Source organism: Bos indicus x Bos taurus, chromosome 1 (assembly GCF_003369695.1).
Source record: "Bos indicus x Bos taurus breed Angus x Brahman F1 hybrid chromosome 1, Bos_hybrid_MaternalHap_v2.0, whole genome shotgun sequence".
NCBI classification, from domain to species: Eukaryota; Metazoa; Chordata; class Mammalia; order Artiodactyla; family Bovidae; genus Bos; species Bos indicus x Bos taurus.
The window spans coordinates 110,826,572-110,848,063 of record NC_040076.1 but is presented as its reverse complement, the minus strand read 5'-3'; the positions used below and the strand labels follow the sequence as shown (position 1 = coordinate 110,848,063).

The following is a 21,492-nucleotide window of genomic DNA, read 5'->3' as shown; positions in this document are numbered from 1 at the left end:
TCCCAGTCACATGCCCTGGACCTTTCTGGGTGGTGACTTGGACCTTCTGCTTAGCTAGTGCAGCCCCCTTCTGGGTGCACTAAATTGCTGCCTCCTCTCCCATCCTTCACCCTCCTTTGTGAGCCAGAATAGATTTTGCAGCAAGTTAAGTTACTTGACCGAAAAGTCTGCACTGTCTTTTCAGTAAACTTCAAACTAATTTGCTTAAGAAGTAAGTAATATGCAAATGTGAAATAAATGCTGGTAAGGCTAATAACAGGGATTTCAAGCTGTGTTGTAACAAACCAGTCACAGAGTATTCACGTGTTAATTCACTGGCATGTTCTCTGGCATAAGCACCCCCATCCTTCCTTCCCCCATTCCAACTGTTGTACTGCAGCAGAATTTGGTCTGAGTCTGGGCAGAGTCCCTCTTGAAAAGCAGCCCTCCAGCTTCTATTACAGCAAGAGTCTGGTGAAAGTGATTCTTGCTTTCCCCTCGCACACAAAGGCAAGGAGCTCTTTAAAGGGACCTTCCTGCTCCTCCATGCAGCCGCAAACCGTGTGGGTACGGATTCAATGACCCAGGCTTTTGCCTGAAAATGAATGGGGAGGGGTCTTGAGGAGCTCCTAGGACCTCCCGGAGTGGGCCAGGGAGGGAGCTGACAGCCTGAGTGGATGGAGAGCACCGGTCCCTGGGGAGCGGCTTGCCATTAGCTGCTTCTTGGGATGCTCCACGCGCCAGTAGAGCATCCTGCCTTTGGTCCAGAGGGTGCTAGCGGCGCATCTTGCGGTATGCCTGCGTGGATTTGAGCCATCGCCCAGAGGCGAACCCGCATTCAGACACGGCGGACGGGCCTCTGCCAGGGCTGCGTGCAGTCAGCACGAATGCTTAGCTCCAGGCGTCTGCCCAAGCCTCCCGACTACATGGATTTGGCTGTTTAATCAAGCGAGATTACTGCCTGGGAAGATTTGCGAGCCTGATCCGCGCTCCAGCTGCTGTGACAACTTAAGGGCTGGCTGTTTACTTCTGTTGGTGTCTGGGACTCTGTCCTGCACCGCAGCCACTCCTGCCACTTTCCCGGACTCTGAAGTCAGCCGCGAGGACTCCTCTGCCGGCATTCCGAGGAAGAGGGAGCAAGGAGGGGTTAAAAGACGAGCAGACCCTCCCAACTGCTCGATCTCTCCTGACTGCCTGTATTCTGGGGTTCTGAGAGGGACCGCGCGGTGCCCGGGGAAGCAATGCAAGTCTCCATAGCCTGCACCGAGCATAATTTGAAGAGTCGGAATGGTGAGGACAGACTTCTGAGCAAGCAGAGCTCCACCGCCCCCAATGTGGTGAACGCAGCCCGGGCCAAATTCCGCACGGTTGCTATCATCGCTCGCAGCCTAGGGACCTTCACCCCTCAGCATCACATCTCTCTCAAAGAGTCCACTGCAAAGCAGACTGGCATGAAATATAGGTATGGACGTATTGCTAAGATTCCCTCTGCCCCGGGTTTCTGTGTTGTATTACAGGTGTAGTGGAGACAATTCAGCGGTTTTGAAAAGTGACTGACTTATTGGTGGGCTGCATAATTTAGAATTTTCAGGTGTCTTTAAAATAGGAAACGTGCCTTTCCTTAGGAAAGTGGAAAGCCCAAGGTGGTTGTGTGGTGTTGTATTATGTATAGGATTTAAAAACTGTGGCCCATTTTGTATATTCTAAAGTGTTATGAACACCTTAAGAGCTGTATGAATTTCGTCTTCAGAGAATAACACAGCAGCTGAAAACTGGTATTGAGATTAGAGTAGCTTTTCAAGAGCAAATGTGCCTGTCCTATTTTATGGTACAGACTGTAGTTTCTGTGATTATACTATTAAAAATAGTTTTCCATCTAGTACTGTATTCTTATTTATCTTTTGAAAGCTCAAGTTGACAAATGCTGGGCAGTCTTTTAAGGAAGTTCTGTTACAGGGAAGAAACACCTATACTGGTAAGTTAGTTTGAACACTGACATACTTAAACCCAAATTATTCTTGAAATACAGTGCAGACCTTATGAAATATGGAGAAAAAGTCAATTGTTGTAATATTACTGATTTCTTCATAGATTTTTAATCTCCCCTTCCCTCTATGCTGCTTTCCAGAGCTGGAAATCTTCCTGGTAATAGTTGATGCTCTCTTTAATAGGGAATGACTGAAATCTGAAAAGTAGAAAATTTCATTATTCAATTCTGTGACTCTTGCCTCCTCATTGTATTTGTTTTGTGCCGAATCTTTCTGACTTTCTTTCTTTAAAACTCCTGTGGTTTTTGTCTCTGAAAGTCTTTGCAGATGTAGAGAAGAGCTTATGATGCGTTTTCCAAAGGCTTTGGTGATTCTAGTTTGCTGATACGACTTTGTCCATTATTTATATTTAACTTTCCTTCATCTTTGTTAGGAACCAGGTTTTAGGATGAAAGGAACTTAATGCAATTAAAATAACTCCCGTGAACACTTAAGACTAGGTTTTCCTTGTGGGGATTCTGAAATAAGCATTCAAACCAATTTCTATAAAAGTTGTCCTTGAAAAAAGTTTCTTTGCAGAGTTAACAGGGAATCTCATTGAAAAAACAGCAAGCCCTGTTGTTTTGGTATATTTTTGAGCCATTAAGAAATAAAGCCTTGAATTTGATGGGGTAGACTGACTGAAAATTTATAGCTAAAGCGCTTTGCCCCAACTGCGGTACAGTGCAAGCAGCCTAACTCCAGACAACTCCTTGAAGTATCACTGGTGTGAGGACCTCTGCTTTTCTTGATATTTCCAGGGTGGAGAATGGGGCCCCATGACAGGTTGGTAACTAGGACTGCAGTCTTGAGTGCACTGGCATTTTCTATTGCTGCTTCTGTGGCACACACCCAGCCTCTGCCCCGTGGCCACGATACTGCTCCGGGTGCACTTCAGCAGCTCTGATGGAGATGGAGAGGAGTTGCTGCCTTCTTGGGCAGGGCCCCTGGGAATGGTACACTCAGGGTTAAAGCAGACTGCAGAGGTAATTTGAACCGTGGCCTTCAGCAGCACCTTGAGCTCTCTTTTTGTAAGCCAGAAGGGATAAATAGTAACACCCTTCATTTCTTGTGGCAGAGTTTCATAGTTGCTTGTGAATTAGTGTATTGGAAGAGTTTCCTCTTACGAAAGCAGGAGATTGCCATTATGGTTTTTCTGGTAATGTAGCTCAGCTCAGTTTGAATGATAATACACACCAGAAGCTCAGTGTATAAGATTCACTTGGGCATCTTTCATTACTACCAACTAAGGACAGCTCTTTCCTGACAAAAAGCTAGCAATCTGCAGTCTTCAGGACAACTTGAAGTATTTGCTGTTTATGGTGACTGGACATTACCTGGTTTCTACTCCCCCTCTTATTCTGAATTGTTCCATCTATGACAGGCAGGTGGTTTTGTGTGTGTGTGAGTGTGACTTAACTCCTTTGTCTTTCAAATTCTACTTAGAGTGACCTTTCAGGAAAGAGATCAGGAGATTATGCCAAATGTACACTAAGACTTTCTTAGGGTTGGAGAAAGAAAGAAGAGAAAGACAGAAGTAGGGAGGGACAGAAGTAGGAGGGAAAGAGACTATAATATACTTTATAAAAATGATAGAAATATTCTATTAGTTATATTTTTTGGCATTGATGTCACTAAAATATATTGTGCATGCAAAAAGTATTTATTACTAATAATGTAGCAAAAAATTTAAAAAATAATGCCATAGACTTGGGGAGGTAATTGGCTTGGGTAAACAATCAGGAGAATGCCTGAAGGCACTAGAATGGAAAATCAGTGGTTAATTGTGTTTATAATAATATTCTCATCCTTGAAAATGATTTCCATTGGCACAACTTAACTGGGATCCATGAATCCTATAGAAAGTAAAAATATTGTCTTTGTGTATATTTTTGAGGAGAGGGTTCATAGCATTGGTCAGAATTTTTAAAGTGCTTACCACTCAGTAATTGTCAAAAAAATGTTATGGAATGAAGAGATACCCATTTAATCAACAAATATTTACTGAGCACCTGTTCTGTGGCAAGAACCCTATTAGAAATGGGTACGCAAATGTGTAGAAACCAGATAAGGTTTGGGGTTCACATTCATATGAAAACAGACCATGAATAAGCAAACTCACAAATACATAATAATTTTATACTATAAGATGTTTTTATGAAGGTCGTATTTTTGGGGTTCATAGTCAGACCTCAACCAACCTATTGGTCCATTTTGAGGTTACCGTCTCAGTTATGGTTGCATCTTGGGGCACAAGTCATTGTGCCCATATCTGCCATCTATTTGCCATCCCAGGGACTTCTTTCAGGTTCCAGCCTTGCTGTAGGGGGCTACCTGGCCATTGAGGACCTACTTACAACCCTGAGTAGAAGATTTCTACTCATTTAATACCTTATGACTTTTAAAGCAAAACTCATAGCTTATAATTTCCATCCTGACATTGCCAACCTGACATTAATCAGAAACTCATGAACTTGGGACTTTAGAAAGAATTAATATACACTTGTATGAAACACCTGAATTTTGCAAGAATACTCAAAGCCACTTTTACCTTCACATCAGCATTGTGCAAGAATCTTGCATAAAATTAACTATTGTTTCAAGGCTAATGGTGAGAAAAAAAATCCACCAGAGCAATCTGCTATTCAAATGTCACTGTAAGTTCAAGAGAACAAAATTCCATCTAACATTTATCTTGGGAACTATCTTGTGTGTAGATAATACAGGACTATTGTGTTTCTTATAGTTTTTATACTTGTGCCTTATTAATACATAAGAGGTCCTTTATCTTAGTTTTGCATATATTTTTAATATTAGAGTTCATCACACTGTTAGAGTTTGATATACACTCTGCAGGTATACATGATAGATGTTTACATGATATATATACATGTGATGGGTATCACATAGAGGTAGATACATACATCAACCTTTTATCCTAAGAAAGGCAAATCACTCAGAAAAGGAATTAAGCCAGCTTTTTTTGGTTGCTTTTGTTTAATTGATTTATTGGGTGTTTTTTTTAAGATTTTTTTTTTTAGAATGATCCAGCTACTAGTGATTGACGTGATCTCAGAGCTTTTGTTATTCATATTTGAGCACATTTGTGCTGATAAGCTACTCCTCTATTCCAAAATTTTTACTTTAGTTCCAGAACAAATTGAATGTCAATGAACCCAATTTCATGAAAAAAGTATTATTTGTAACATATACATTTGTACCAATATAACTTTGTGTTATATAGTTGCATAAAACATGCTTTGAAATTCTTAAGAGAATTATTTACAAGAAGGAAATTGTCTGAGCAATAATCTTTAATTCCACTATAAAACTTCTCCTTTTTTGGAGTCAATCCATTTTACCTTTTTTTTTTGTCATTATTAAATTTTTTAATTCAAATAATTATAGATCACAGAAATTCACAAAAAAAGTACAGGGAATTTTTATGTAACTAAATGATTTTTCTCCATTGAGAACATCTTGTATAACTATAGCACAGCATCAAAACTAGTAGACTGACATTACTGCAATCCACAGAATTTGTTCAGATTTTACTGGTTATCAGGTATTCATGTGTGTGTATTTCTATGTCTGTGCAATTAACCACATGTAGAAGTTTGTATAACTGCCACCACAATGAAGCATTAAAATTGCTTCATCACCACAAGGCTCCCTCATACTACCCCTTTACAGTCACATCCATCCTCTTTGGCAGTCCTTAATCCTTAGCATCCACTAGTCGCTGATCCTCTATAATTTGTTGTTTCAAGAACATTATATAAATGGGATCATACAGTTTGTAATATTTTGGCATTGGCTTTTTCCATTCTGCATAACTCTCTTGAGACTCATCCAGATTGTGTGTATCAATAGTTCATTCCTTCTTACTGAGTAGTAGCTCATGGTAAGGATGTTTCATGATTTTTTTAACCATTCATTGAGTGAAGGACAATTGGGTTATTGTCATCATAGATAACTTCAGATTAGAGAATTATTCCCAAATTTCTTCATTGCCATTCTGTAGCTCAAGGGATAAAATCCCAGCTACCTAGCATGGTACCTGAGATCCTTCATGGTCTGGCATTCAGCATGCTTTACAGTCACTACTCTGTTCTTATCTCTGACAACTTGGTTTTATCAGAAGTACCTACTCGAGACAGCAATTCCTTATAGTACCCTGGATCTTCTTGGTTTTTTATGCCTCTGTATCATTTTCCATGCTAGTCCTTCTACCCCTGGGATTCTCCTACCTCCTTTAGACAGTTAGGCAAGCTACCATGCATCCTCTAAGACCCAACTCTAGCCTAACCTTCTTTGTGAAACCTTGCCTGGCTGCACCCCGTACAGCACTAAACACTTGTTCTTTAGTGCGTCCACTGCATCTGATTCTTATTTCTGTTATGGAATTTATTGATCATGTAGTGTTGCTATTATCCATTTGCATCTGTATCTTCCCCATTAGTCTGTAAACAGCTTGAGGTTTGACTCTGGCTCATCTCTATAACCCCAGAGTCTAACCTGGCACCTGGCACATAATAACTGCTCAATAAATGCTTGGAAAATGAATGACCACACATGCAGGATACTGTGTAAAATGCTGGGGATACAGACTGAGGGTCCTCTCTTGAGTATTTCCAGTTTAGTATGGTGGTGTGGTGTGTGTACTCAGTCATGTCCAATTCTCTGTGACCCCATTGATTGTAGCCTGCCAGGCTCCTCTGTCTTTGGGATTTCCCAGGCAAGAATACTGGAGTGCGTTGCATTTCCTCCTCCAGGGGATCTTCCCAACCCAGGGATTGGACCTGTGTCTCCTGCATTGGCAGGCAGATTCTTTACCACTACATCACCTGGGAGGCCCAATGTGGCTAGATACCTGCATGAAAAGGCTGCACATGTTAAGTGATACAAAGAATAATTGTTGCTATAGTTTGAGGAGCCATCATTCATTAGGGGCTGTAGGAGTTAGGGAGAGGTTTCATGAGAAAGATCAGGGAAGCTTGATGTTGAGAAAGGAGAAATACCAAGATGAGCAGAAAGGAGGATGAGATCTTATAGACTGCAGCAGAGGAGCAGCCTGTCCCAAAGGCTGTGCGTGGAGTCCTGAGAAATAATGGAGTAGGGCAGAGAGTTCATACAGGGAAGTGGTGAGAGGGCATCCTGTAGAGGCAAAGAGGAGTTGGATGTAAGGGGAACATCAGCAGTGAAGAATCATTTCAGATTTTTGAACAAGGTGTCTGGTTACAAAGTTCTATTAAGAAGAAATTAATCTGGCAGCTGTTCCAAAAAAAAAAAAAAAAAATCTAAGAGTTGTAAGTTTGAAACAAGAGAATTTATGTTGAATTTCAAGGCACTTTCTATTTTCCTATAAAAATAAGACTACATAAAAAAGGCTCGGACCAGATGCCTTTCTCAGGCCCTTCCTCCTCTAGCCTCTTTATTAAAGCACACATCTCATCCACAGTTCTTTACCTCCCACGAATGGTGGGCAGATTTTGAATCAAAGCAATTGAAGTGAAAGATCAATCTTGTCAGCTGATTACGTAAAAAGCACTGAGTGTGTGTGAGTGTGTGTGTATGCTTGTGAGCTTCCGTATGGGGAAAAGTGGGAGGAAATAGGTGGGCTGAAGAGGAGGAAGGGGAGAAGTGCCAGCTCTGTGGCTGTTTCAAATAGAGATATTTGATTTTAGTCCAGAGAAGAGAGCAGCTTGGATATTTAAAATGCCGTTTTGGGGGAGAGCGGGTAAAGAATGCCATTGTCATGTGCACTTATCCACACCCCATGGGTGTGGGCTTTCCTCTCTTCCTCAAAGCAAAATGATGAAAATGGGGTAGGTGGAGAAACCTTCCTAAAAGTTGGTTGCTGATTCAGTCTCATAGAGTTTATTCCACCTCTGCAAGTCATCAGCCAGAAGTCTGGCATCCATGGGATGGTGAGAAAATGGTAGGAGGGGAGGGAGCCTCCTGCAACTGGTAGGCAAACGTAGTTCCAGGTCTGCAGCTCTGGAAATGTATGTGTGCACGATCTGTGTGTGTGTGTGTGTGTGTACACACATGCACAAGTAAAGGAATCTACCCAAGTATTTCCAGAAAGAACTTGTTTTCTAGCTGAGATCTTCAGTTGGCTTACTATATTTGGAGCCCTTAATCCTAAATCCATTCAGTGACCCTCTTTGGACGTGCACTCATTATAGAAATTCTTTTTTTAAAAAATTTCTGTAAACATTTGCACTTGTGGTAATTTGAGAAATGTTCTGAGAGAAGGAGGAGAAAAAATTCCATTACATTGAAAAGGGAAATCAGATTCATAAGTTTCACTTTGATTTTTTAAATTAATTTCATCAAATGCGTAGTTTGTCATTACTATATGAATTCATGAACAGATGAGACTTGGGTCCAGTGAATTGATCAAAGTATAGGACTCCTGGTTTCTTTGAGTATGTTTCACAACTTTTGTTTTGAAAAAAAGAGAATACCAGTTTATGAGAAGAACTGAATTCACATGTATTGATCCATCCATTTCCTTATAAGAATTTCAAAGCCATTTTGGGAGTCATCAGAAATAATAAAAAATAATTTGATGCTGCAATTTTAATTATGTTGTGTGCTTAAAAATATTTCTATGACCAGTTTTCCACTCTTTTCAGAATTAGAAGATAAGAGTGATAGAGACTGAAGGATTAAGGCCAAAAAAAGTCTTTCAAATTTCCACTTCAATACTGAGAATTTTTAATCCTATATAATCACAGAAATAAATGAATTAGCAGTGGTTGTTGTCACTGAGGAAACTTCAGACTCCATCTAGTTCGGTCACATCATTTTATGCAGAATGACCAGTTCCTTGATCACAGTTACTCAAGGAGCTGATGAAAGGGTCAAGGTCAAACTCAGGTCCTGGCTCCAAGAGCAGGATTCCTTATGCTCTGTTAGCTTCTACATGGTAGCTGCTTGATCATGCCCCATTTTTTAACACAGGAAAGAAGCACAGAGCATGAAACACTTCTAGAAGGGACAATTCCTTTCTATACATGTGCATAGTCTGCAGTTCAAGCTTTTATCTCTAGAAGAAGGAAAGCCCTGCTGTGCATTCGAAGAGCCAGACCAGCTTCCTTCGTCTCCTGCAGAGTTGTGAGGACCCCAAAGTGCCCCTGGGGCAGCTCTCTACTTATACTAATTCTGAAGCTGAACATAAATTAACTTTCAGATGACAGTGTGCTTGGTATTACAGTTTCTAAATAACTGGTGTCTCAGAAAGAAATCTACAAACCCTTGGGCGCAGGTGATAGGACAGGAATACATGTCAATCCTGGATATGAAATGCTCCTTAGGGCATTCAGCACTGAACATACTTCACTCTCCTCCATGCTTTGAGATTACTTTGAAAACTTGCTCCTGAGACTCAGAATCAAAATGCATTTTAAAAAAACCCTTGCAGGTTGATTTTCAGTTACTCAGATTGGAAACCAAAACAGAAGCCCAGCAGTGATTTTTTTTTTCTTGGAATCGACAACTAGGGAGGACTCTGAGAGTCCTCACACAGGCCATCTGGTCCAGCTCTCATGAGAAATCTGTCCTGTTTTTCCAATTTGCACTGTGCAGCAACTACTTGTAAAGGCCCCTGAAGAAATATTGTGTAATCTCCTTTCACAGCAGTCAAGAAAAAAAAATTTTGGCTCATTTTTCTATGAATTAGAATCATTCAGTAAGCTCCGAAATCCTCGAGGAAGCAATAAAGTGAAGGCTCTTAGAATTCTTGTCTGTCGTCTGGACCCTAATAGTCAAAAGTCAGGCTGCAAATGGTAATAGAAAATTGAGAGGCAAGAAAGCAGGGGCACAGCAGTGAGGCAAGATGGGGAGCACCATGTCATGCTGGAGGCTCCCAACCTCCTGTTGATATCTGGGGAGGAGAGTCTTTCCCATTCTGGTCCCAGCACCTGCTCTCCTGGCCTGACTGTTCTGCTGCTAAATGATCCAAGTCGAAAAGATACTTCACCATGAGAAAATTCCTCCTTGTGATCAATTCAGCTCCTTTCAAGCTGCATTGGAAGCTTCTTGGTTTGTCCTCAGTTGAAAGGAAAATGAAAGTGTTAGTTATTCAGTCGTGTCTGACTCTTTGCAACCCCGTGGACTGTGGCCTACCAGGCTTCTCTGTCATGAAATTCTCCAGGGAAGAATTCTGGAGTGGGTAGCCATTCCCTTCTCCAGGGCATCTTCCCAACCTAGGGATTGAACCCGGGTCTTGAGATAGCTATAAGTATCTGCTTCATAAGTCCTCTGGTACTTGAAAACCATTACTAGGACTCAGCCTTCAAATTTCTAGGATGGTTCCTCCTCCTATACTTCATTTTCTGATGCCCAGCTGCAATTATGACTCTCACCTAAAGCCTCTATCCATCCAGAGCTGGATACAATTCCAAGTGTAGCTCTAGACTTTTTAGTACAGAATCATAAGATTACCTAATAACAGAAACATGCTCTGTCCCCTTGTCTGCATTCCATTGTTATGCTTACTGTTTTAGAAGAAAACAATACATTTTAACATTTTGAGCCAATCTTTGAAAAAATTGCTCTGAAACATTTTTAAATGTTCTGACCCATTTATTTGAATAATGGAGGATCCTTCTGCTGATATGTAGCAACTCTTATGAGATAATATGCTCTAAAGGTTTTAATGGTGACAGTTGAAATCTCTTGGGTTAAAGAAATATGAAAAAGGTTAATTCTGACATGTAAGTTTCAATAGCATTTGAGTATCTAGATAGAAAAACTAACAGCTTGCAATATGATTTATTTGCCTTTTGATATGCTCTTATAGAGATTCTTTTAATCTAGCAGGTTTTAATGTAAAAGCAACTGTGCGTGACTAGCTTTATTAGCAGAAAAAGTTTTCTGTATTAGTAATTAACATCCTCCAAGACAATATCCCTGAAGGGACTTAACCGCAGGAAATTCCAAGCATAGTGTTCTCCATGATGAGTTTGTTATCTATTGGAAGGCCCATCTGCTTTGACAGAGCTCTTATATAAGAAAAGTGAGCTTTTCCCTGAAGAACATATGCTATTAAGGCACCCTCTTTTCCATTTCTTTGAAATGAATTTCCACATTAAACTTGGTTTTTGTGTTATGGGGTTTTGTTGTTAGTGTCTTTGGCCTGAGACCACAGCAACAAGCTTGTTATAAAAATCAACTGCGTAAACAACATGGCTTTAATGAATGCTATTCTCTCTCAACAAAAACCAGCAAAGAATTCCTCTGAGGCATTTGATGAAAATAGACCTTTTGAGTCACTCCTTCTCCATTTTCTACGTCTATATGAATAAGCACTTCTGCGTTATGGAGTTTTTGCACTTACTGAAAAGAATGGAAATGCTCAGAAGATATCTTCATCTGATCACAGAGGGTTTTCATCTTAATGGAAAACATAGTTGTTCCATTATGATGAAGAGAAAATAAGCAAACTGTTCAAGGAGGCTCAGATAGAAAGTGGGAGTTGGGAAATTCAGGGTCTAGCATACAACTTCTCACTCAATAATGGCTTATCTTTCATTTCTAAAGAAGAAGTTCAAGATTTCAATTACACTCAAATACAGTTTTTCCAAAAGCAATCTTTTAGAAATGAGGAGGCTTGGGTATCTTAGTCCATAAAAACACAGAATCATTCCTTAACCAGAGAAGCAAGTGTATGTTCGCCTGAGGGCTCCAGAGTCCACCAGATGTTTCCTAAGGTCTTCATCAGGACTTTCTGCAGTCCTATTTCAAAACAGGAAGTAATTTAGAAGGAGACGTGGCAAAGCTGGGCATTTTATACTGCAGTAATTTCCTATTGCTCCTGCAATAAACTGCCGTGAAGTTAGTGCCTTAAAACAACACAAATGCGTTCTTTCACAGTCCTGGAAGCCAGAAATCTAAAACCAAGTTGTCAGCAGGGTTCTGTTCCTTCTGGAGGCCGCAGGGTAGAAATTATTTCCTCACCTTTTCCAGCTTCCAGAGGCCACTTGCATTTCTTGGCTCACGGCACCTTCCTCTGTCTTCTAAGCACCTCTCTCCAACTTCTGGAGAGATTGCACATCTCCTCTTTCTCACTTTGATCCTCCTGCTTCCCTCTTATAAGCACTGCTGAGACAACATTGGTTCCAGCGAGATAATCCAGTATAATCACCCCATCTCATAATCTTTAACTTAATCACACATGCAAAGTCCCCTTTACCGCATAAGTTAACATTATTCACAAGTTCCCAGTGATTAGGCTGTGAACATCTTTTAGAGGCCATTATACAGTTCTACCACATGTATCATGCAAATATGTTATGCAGAAGAGGGCCAAGTAAAGGAAACCAAAGTATCAAGCATTACATCCTCATTACTTTCTCTAGCATCTGAGACTCAGTCAGGTGAGGCAAGAGAGCAAAAGGAATAATGAGGTCATGGAATATGCAGGGCGATGTGGATTTTTCTCTGTCTAAGGCTATAGCTTAGGTTTGAATCAGAATAAAAGTTCATATTTACAGTGTGTAGCTTCATTGTGAAAAAGTTTAAACAGCTTTATCTTGACCTCGGTAATTACCATAATGGCAGCTATTGCTTGAAATCTGTTCTGTTTCTTAGGCCCCTTAATGCAACATCTGCTAGAAATATTCTGTTGTTTTTAATTCCAAGACCTAAGTAAAAATTGGTAAGTGGACAGTAATAGAAAAGTCAATGGATAGCCGTAAAGATCAAGCTGTAATTAAAATTCTCATGACTCCAGAAATATATATAACTGCTTCCAAATTTCATGACTGCAGTCTGTCAGCTCGGGAGTCTCACTTCTTCCGAGTACCTGGAGTGTGGGAGCCATGGCAGTGCATCTTTCATCCTGATATGATGTATCTGTGAGGCTCAGTACATAGATCACAATCTGTGGAAAATTCTGAAAGAGATGGGAATACCAGACCACCTGACCTGCCTCTTGAGAAATCTGTATGCAGGTCAGGAAGCAACAGTTAGAACTGGACATGGAACAACAGACTGGTTCCAATAGGAAAAGGAGTCCGTCAAGGCTGTATATTGTCACCCTGCTTATTTAACTTCTATGCAGAGTACATCATGAGAAACGCTGGACTGGAAGAAACACGAGCTGGAATCAAGATTGCCGGGAGAAATATCAATAACCTCAGATATGCAGATGACACCACCCTTATGGCAGAAAGTGAAGAGGAACTAAAAAGCCTCTTGATGAAGGTGAAAGAGGAGAGTGAAAAAGTTGGCTTAAAACTCAACATAGGGAAATAGATGGGGAAACAGTGGAAACAGTGTCAGACTTTATTTTGGGGGGCTCCCAAATCACTGCAGATGGTGACTGCAGCCATGAAATTAAAAGACGCTTACTCCTTGGAAGGAAAGTTATGACCAACCTCGATAGCATATTCAAAAGCAGAGACATTACTTTGCCAACAAAGGTTCGTCTAGTCAAGGCTATGGTTTTTCCTGTGGTCATGTATGGATGTGAGAGTTGGACTGTGAAGAAGGCTAAGCGCCGAAGAATTGATGCATTTGAACTGTGGTGTTGGAGAAGACTGTTGAGAGTCCCTTGGACTGCAAGGAGATCCAACCAGTCCATTCTGAAGGAGATCAGCCCTGGGATTTGTTTGGAAGGAATGATGCTAAAGCTGAAACTCCAGTACTTTGGCCACCTGATGCGAAGAGTTGACTCATTGGAAAAGACTCTGATGCTGGGAGGGATTGGGGGCAGGAGGAGAAGGGACGACAGAGGATGAGATGGCTGGATGGCATCACCGACTCGATGGACATGAGTCTGAGTGAACTCTGGGAGCTGGTGATGGACAGAGAGGCCTGGCGTGCTGCGATTCATGGGGTTGCAGAGAGTCAGACACGACTGAGCAACTGAACTGAACTGAACTTAACCTTTCCAGAAAATTCATACTGTCCCTTCCTCCTTAGTGTTGTCAATTAATGGTGGTGTTGGGGACAGGAAAGTAGGAGTTTCTTGCAGGGATATGAAATTCTTTTTCTGAACCCTTCTATTAAATAGTTTCTTGAACTTGTTAGGTTGGTCAGGCATTTTATTTTAATGACAAAGATATTTTTATTCTTATTCATAAAATTTGTACATATTCTGATACAAATTTTCAAAATTTTTAGCAAGTGTTTTATTTCTATATTATTTTTGGCTATGCTGGGTCATCACTGCTGCACAGGCTTTCTCTAGTTGCGGTGAGTAGGGGCTACTCTCTAGTTGCTGTGCAGTTTTCTCCTTGTGGTGGCTTCTCCTGTTACACAGCGCAGGCTCTATGCCAGGCTTAGTTATCCCTAGAAATGTGGGATCTTCTTGGACCAGGGATTGAACCCATGTAATGGCAGGTGGATTCTTAACCACTGGACCACCAGGAAAACCCCCAAATTTTCAAATGTTTTAACTCATACAATTTTCCTCTGTGGTATTTGGTCTAACATACCAATAAGAAGTAGCTGGTTGTTCCTTAGTTTTCTTCATTCTTTTCCAAGACCCATGGCTCCTCTATCACTGCCTAGAATATTGGATTTTGAAGAATTACACTCTTGATACCAAATCATTTAATTTTGCATACCTTCTCTGGGCCTTCAAACAGTAAGTACCAGATTATATCAGATTTAGGGAGAAGTGTTAGTGGCTGTAGAAGTGTTAGTGTTGGGCTTCCTGGTGGCTCAGAGGTTAAAGTGTCTGCCTGTGTCTGCCTGCAATGTGGGAGACCTGGGTTCGATTCCTGGGTCAGGAAGATCCCCTGGAGAAGGAAATGGCAACCGACTCCAGTACTCTTGCCTGGAGAATCCCATGGACAGAGGAGCCTGGTGGGCTGCAGCACATGGGGTCACAAAGAGTTGGACACTACTGAGTGACAAATTGCCAACATCCACTAGATCATGGAAAAAGCAAGAGAGTTCCAGAAAAACATCTATTTCTGCTTTATTGACTATGCCAAAGCCTTTGACTGTGTGGATCACAATAAACTGTGGAAAATTCTGAAAGAGATGGGAATACCAGATGACCTGATCTGCCTCTTGAGAAATCTGTATGCAGGTCAGGAAGCAACAGTTAGAACTGGACATGGAACAACAGACTGGTTCCAAATAGGAAAAGGAGTTTGTCAAGGCTGTATATTGTCACTCTGCTTATTTAACTTATATGCAGAGTACATCATGAGAAACGCTGGACTGGAAGAAGCACAAGCTGGAATCAAGATGGTCAGGAGAAATATCAATAACCTCAGATATGCAGATGACACCACCCTTATGGCAGAAAGTGAAGAGGAACTAAAAAGCTTCTTGATGAAAGTGAAAGAGGAGAGTGAAAAAGTTGGCTTAAAGCTCAACATTCAGAAAACGAAGATCATGGCATCTGGTCCCATCACTTCATGGGAAATACATGGGAAAACAGTGGAAACAGTGTCAGACTTTCTTTTTCTGGGCTCCAAAATCACTGCAGATGGTGACTGCAGCCATGAAACTAAAAGACGCTTACTCCTTGGAAGGAAAATTATGATCAACCTCGACAGCATATTCAAAAGCAGAGACATTACTTTGCCAACAAAGGTCCGTCTAGTCAAGGCTATGGTTTTTCCTGTGGTCATGTATGGATGTGAGAGTTGGACTGTGAAGAAGGCTGAGCGCCGAAGAATTGATGCTTTTGAACTGTGGTGCTGGAGAAGACTCTTGAGAGTCCCTTGGACTGCAAGGAGATCCAACCAGTCCATTCTGAAGGAGATCAGCCCTGGGATTTCTTTGGAAGGAATGATGCTGAAGCTGAAACTCCAGTACTTTGGCCACCTGATGCGAAGAGTTGACTCATTGGAAAAGACTCTGATGCTGGGAGGGGTGGGGGGCAGGAGGAGAAGGGGACGCCAGAGGATGAGATGGCTGGATGGCATCACTGACTCAATGGACGTGAGTCTGGGTGAACTCTGGGAGTTGGTGATGGACAGGGAGGCCTGGTGTGCTGCGATTCACGGGGTCGCAAAGAGTCGGACACGACTGAGCAACTCAACTGAACTGAACTGACCATCTTTACATGAATGTGACAGTGTATTTACAGCCACCAGTGAACACCAACCCCCTCTAATAGTACATTGAGGGCAGGATGGGGAAGAACCAGACCTATCCTTGATTCCCCCAGAATTATTGCCAACAAAGTCCATTTGCTAACTCAGAGATAATATTTTCCTAATGTAAACACAACAATAACAACATCAGTTAATGTCAACAACAGAAAAAAAATTAACAGGTTGAAGTCTGCAAGTCTATTCAGCTAATAAACCTGTTTGATTATACGTCATTGATGGCCACTAATGAAGTAAATGTGATGAATTTAATGTGTACTTCAATTTTATTTCTTAGCAGGAAAGTGGTATCATATGACAATGTCAATGATCAAAGTATTTGACTTTTAATAATGATTAGTTTTAGAAATAAAAACATTCACAAAATGTTAGTTTGTGATTTTTCTTGACTGTTACTCTTGCTTAGGATATTAGCCTGATGTATACCTACTTTGAGATGGAAATACCTTGGGGGCAGGGTTTGACAAAAGACAAATACTAATGATCAAAATGTCTGAGTAACATTCTGTTCCATTAAAATCTGACTTTATGTGATTGCCTCATGTAAACATTTAAACCAAGGAGTTGAAAGAGCTTAATTAGTGCTATTTTTATCCTTGAGCAAAATTCTCAAGGGGTTAGCAAGTAGTGTTATGTCCATTTTCAGTTATAGAAACTGAGGCATAAAAACAGAACCTAATGACATCTTGTACAATCCCAAATATTGAGCTTTCCATTTCAATTCTAAGTTTAGACAGTTCCTGGCCAACTTTTTCTTATGGTGGCCCAGCGTTTGTTTATGCCAGTTGTGACTCAGGACTAAAAGGAATCCAACATATGCAAGTGGCATTTCTGGGCGAGTTCTATTTTCCCTTGTTGGCATGAGCCACTGAATGGTCAGTACATGGTATCCTTCATTATTACTCTGACCAGAAAATCAGGGCAGAGGTTGAAGTGGAGCAGCATAGTGGTACAAAGAACATATATGCAGGAGCTCAGGGCTGGTTCAGAATCTATAGGCTGATGGAAAGTTTAGCAGCCATTATATTTATTTTTGGCAGTTCAAACTATTAGAAGTTTTCCTAGAGTGGGGAATAAGGATATCTTCAGATCTTAGTAGGTACATTTATATATAGCTCAAGAAAGTAACAAGTATTTTAAAAGTGAATTTTTGGCAAGTGTTCATCACCCACTCCAGTACTCTTGCCTGGAAAATCCCATGGACAGAGGAGCCTGGTGGGCTGCAGTCCATGGGGTTGCGAAGAGTCGGACATGACTGAGCGACTTCCCTTTCACTTTTCATTTTCACGCATTGGAGAAGGAAATGGCAACCCACTCCAGCGTTCTTGCGTGGAGAATCCCAGGGACGGCGGAGCCTGGTGGGCTGCCATCTATGGGGTCGCACAGAGTTGGACACGACTGAAGCAACTTAGCAGCAGCAGCAGCATTATACATATTTAGTTCAGCAAGGTGTGTGTGTGTGTGTGTGTATTTAAGGTGCAAACACAAAACGTGGAGGACTAGCAGTAAACAGGCTCTGCAGGAGCATGCCCAATAGTTCCCAGTACTGCAACACTCATTTACCCAGCTTTGTCTTTTTTTTTTAATTGAAGTATAGATGATTTTCAATGTTATATTAGATTCTGGTGTACAGCAAAGAGATTCAGTTATATATATATATATACACACACACACACACATTAAGTTTTATATATATATATATATATATATATATATATATATATTCTTTTCCACTGATTTATGACAGGTGTTTATATATTCAGTTGGCTGATGTATGTTCAACTATATAGAATATAGTTCTCTGTGCAATACAATAGGACCTTTTGTTTATTCATTCTATATATAATAGCTTGCATCTGCTGGCCTCAAACTCCCAAACCAACCTTCCCCTGCCCTCCTTCTCCTTGGCAATCACAAGTCTGTTCTCTGTGTCTGTGAATGTGCTTTTGTTTCATAGATCTATTCATTTGTGTCATTAGATTCCACATATAAGTGATATCATGTGGTCTTTGTGTTTATTTTTCTTACTTACTTTGCTTAGTATAATAATCTGTAGGTCCATCCATGTAGCAGCAAATGACAGTATTTCGTTCTTTTTATGGCTGAGTAGTATTCCATTATGGGCTTACTTACTTGGTGGCTCAGTGGTAAAAAGAACCCACCTGCCATGCAGGAGACAATGAGTTCGATCCCTGGGTCAGGAAGATCCCCTGGAAAAGGCAATGTCAACCCCCTCCAGTATTCTTGCTTGGGAAATCCCATGGACAGAGGAGCCTTATGGGGTACAGTTTATGGGATCACAAAAATGTTGGATATGACTTAGCAAGTAAACAACAACAGTATACCATTATGTGTGTGTATCTTCTTTATTCCTTCATCTTTTGATGGACGTTTAGCTTGTTTCCATGTCCCTGGGTCGGGAAGATCCTCTGGAGAAGGAAATGGCAACCCACTCCAGTACTCTTGCCTGGAAAATCCCATGGGCAGAGGAGCGTGGTAGGCTACAGTCCATGGGGTTGCAAAGAGTTGGACACGACTGAGCGATGCCACTCCATGTCTTAGCTATTGTAAATGGTGTTGCTGTGAACATTGGGTACATGTATCCTTTTGAATTATAGTTTTGTCCAGATATATGCCAGGAGTGGAATTGTACCTAGCTTTGTCTTTACTAGCAAATTTCTTAATTTCTCTGTGCTCCAGTATCTGTAAAATAGACCTGGTAATCCTTTATGGATTTGCTTTCTAAGATTACATGTGATTGTAAAGTACCAACTGTTATCTGTTAAAATTCTCAATAATATCAGAAAGAAACTTGACAAGAATGAATGAGGCTCTATGAGCACATGTTAATATCATCACAATAGATCTTTCTTTAATCTTTTTTTTTTGCTTTGAAATATTCATATTTTAATCAGCCTCAGTCTTAGCACAGTATCTGGCATTTTGTAGGCGATCAATAAAGTTTGTTGGATGGATAATTGGATGCATTAATGAGCCAGTTTTCATCAGTTTCTAAGGTTTCTGTGGGATTGTATTGCAATGTAAAACTCTTGGCTTCCTGTGCAGGCTTTATTCTTTATCAGACTTGTCCTCTTCACATCCATGATGAGTTCTTCTCTCCTTTGAAGGCAGCAATCCTGTCTGTTTTTGACCTTAGCTACTGAAGAGCCTGACCTATCCTTGCTGTCCCCCACTGTTTCTATTTTAGCTACTTATAACCAGCCTTGTACCAGAAAGGAATGTAAGGTGGTTCCCAAATGACACGGATTAAAACATGAAAAAAGAAAATTAAAATGACAGAGTAAAGACAGGGATTAAGGGGACTTGTAATCATTGTTCTAAAACATGTACATTCCTTGAGAAAGATCTACTGGCCGTGCACTGCGTTGCTCCAAAAGAGAAAAGTGCATCCATATGCGGGATCCTGGGAGGAGGGCTGTGAGGAGATCATTTGAGTCTTTGCTTTTGTTGACTTTCTGCTACAAATGTGGGTCTGCGTAAAATGGTGATTCCCAAGTTATCACTTGATCCTGTACAAAGAAGGGGATAATGAAAGCAAGATATTTTATAATACTATAATCTTTATGGTAGTAAATAGATTAAAGCATAAAAAGAATACCTGAATGCAAAATACCAGACTTTGTAGGCAAATTATTTATATTGATATTCACAGGTTCATATTGATCAATTATGATAACTGTTTCAAAATCCCTTCAATGAGTTGGATTTTGAACACATCATGATGTGCATTTTGAGCTGGTTGAATCTTGCCATGACACATCCAGTCACTCTGGCCTTTTATCAAGGGATACAGCAGCTGGAGAGCCTGAATTCCTCAGGGGTTCAGGTAACAGGTCCTCTTGAAACCCTGAGTCCAGGTCCACTCATTCCAGCCACAGTGAGCTACAATGTTGTTTTCTGAGATGCCGAAACAGAGAAGGGATCGTCTGGCTTGGTTGCAGTGGGGGATTTCATTATCTACTGAAAGATATTAACATATGTGGCTTCTCCCTGCATCTTTCTACTTTCTTTTCTCCATTCAAATAAGTAGTTTATGCTTTCTTATTTGCAGAAAGTGTAATTTTGTTTCCCAAAATCTAAGCCTGTTGAAGAGACTCAGGTTTTAGAGCAAAGGCACTTGCCAGATTAAGCTGAGATTCTGATGGATGAGAGGTTCAGTGGAAGGTCTTTGGCCCCATGAGTCTTCCTCCCTGATAGCATCTGAAGAACATGATAGGATCTCAGAGGAAAGGGCCCTATGGTATCAGAGAGACCAGGTCCCCAGGCAGGGGCTCAGCTTCTCCCCACATCTATGAAGTCACCTGTGTGGCTTGAAGGTAGCAGAGTCAAGGACCATGTGTTCTGGGACAAAGGCTGTCTCTAGGATAACAATGGACAGATGACCAATAATGGGAGGGATTCCTTAATACCTTGAGAGGGTAAGATTGGGACATTGACCTGACCTCAGTAGCATAGAGGGAGCAAAAAGAGAGCCAGTGTTGTCTAAAAGTTAAATTTCCTGTCAGCTTGGCAGCAGAAGCTCCCTGAGTTGAAATTAAGTGAAATTATAGAAAAATTTTAACACACTCTATTTCTTAAACATCTACATTTGTGGCCTGAGACTCTTAGTTGCTTTGTGTACATTTTGAAAAGTGGACAAGTTGTACAGGAAGACAATCCAGGCATCATTTCAAGGTGGGAAACCAGCCAACCAAAGTAAGAAGGACAAGGAAGAGGACAAATGCTTCCTGCTAGAGACATTAATGTCCATGCTTCACCCTACAGAGACTACAGTGTCGCTTAGTATCTACAGAAGATGAGGTCCAGTAACCTCATGGATAACAAAATCCCAAGATGCTCAAGTCCTTTATATAAAATGGCCTAGTACATGCGTGCATGTAACCTTACACTGCTTCCGATTTACTTTAATCATCTCTGCTAAGCTGCTAAGTCACTTCAGTCGTGTTCGACTCTGTGTGACCCCATAGACGGCAGCCCACCAGGCTCCCCCGTCCCTGGGATTCTCCAGGCAAGAACTCTGGAGTGGGTTGCCATTTCCTCCTCCAATGCATGAAAGTGAAAAGTGAAAGTGAAGTCGCTCAGTCGGTCCGACTCTTCGCGACCCCATGGACTGCAGCCTACCAGGCTCCTCCATCCATGGGATTTTCCAGGCAAGAGTACTGGAGTGGGGTGCCATTGCCTTCTCCATTCTAGATTACATATAATACCTAATACAATGTAAATGCTATGAAAACAGTTCCCAGCATATGGCAAATTAAGTTAAGCTTTTTGGACCTTTCTGGAACTTTTTAAAGAATATTTTTGACCTGTGGTTGGTTAAATCTGTAGATGTGGAACCTACAGATATGAAAGGCCAAGTATATACAGATTTGTTT

General features: G+C 41.0%; 1 protein-coding gene across 2 annotated transcripts in view; it reads left to right on the top strand.

Moving 5' to 3' along the window:
* Positions 1-21,492, top strand: part of KCNAB1 (potassium voltage-gated channel subfamily A member regulatory beta subunit 1) — a 450,729-nt gene that overhangs the window by 151,273 nt on the left and 277,964 nt on the right. Inside the window, exon 1 of one of the 2 annotated variants that reach the window (XM_027542880.1) lies at positions 382-1,441. The exons of the other annotated variant lie outside the window; for it this stretch is intronic. Within the exon in view, the coding sequence (XP_027398681.1) occupies positions 1,221-1,441 (221 nt within the window). The 5' untranslated portion in view covers positions 382-1,220. Of the gene's footprint in view, positions 1-381; positions 1,442-21,492 lie in introns of those variants that run through there. 2 annotated transcript variants of the gene reach the window in all.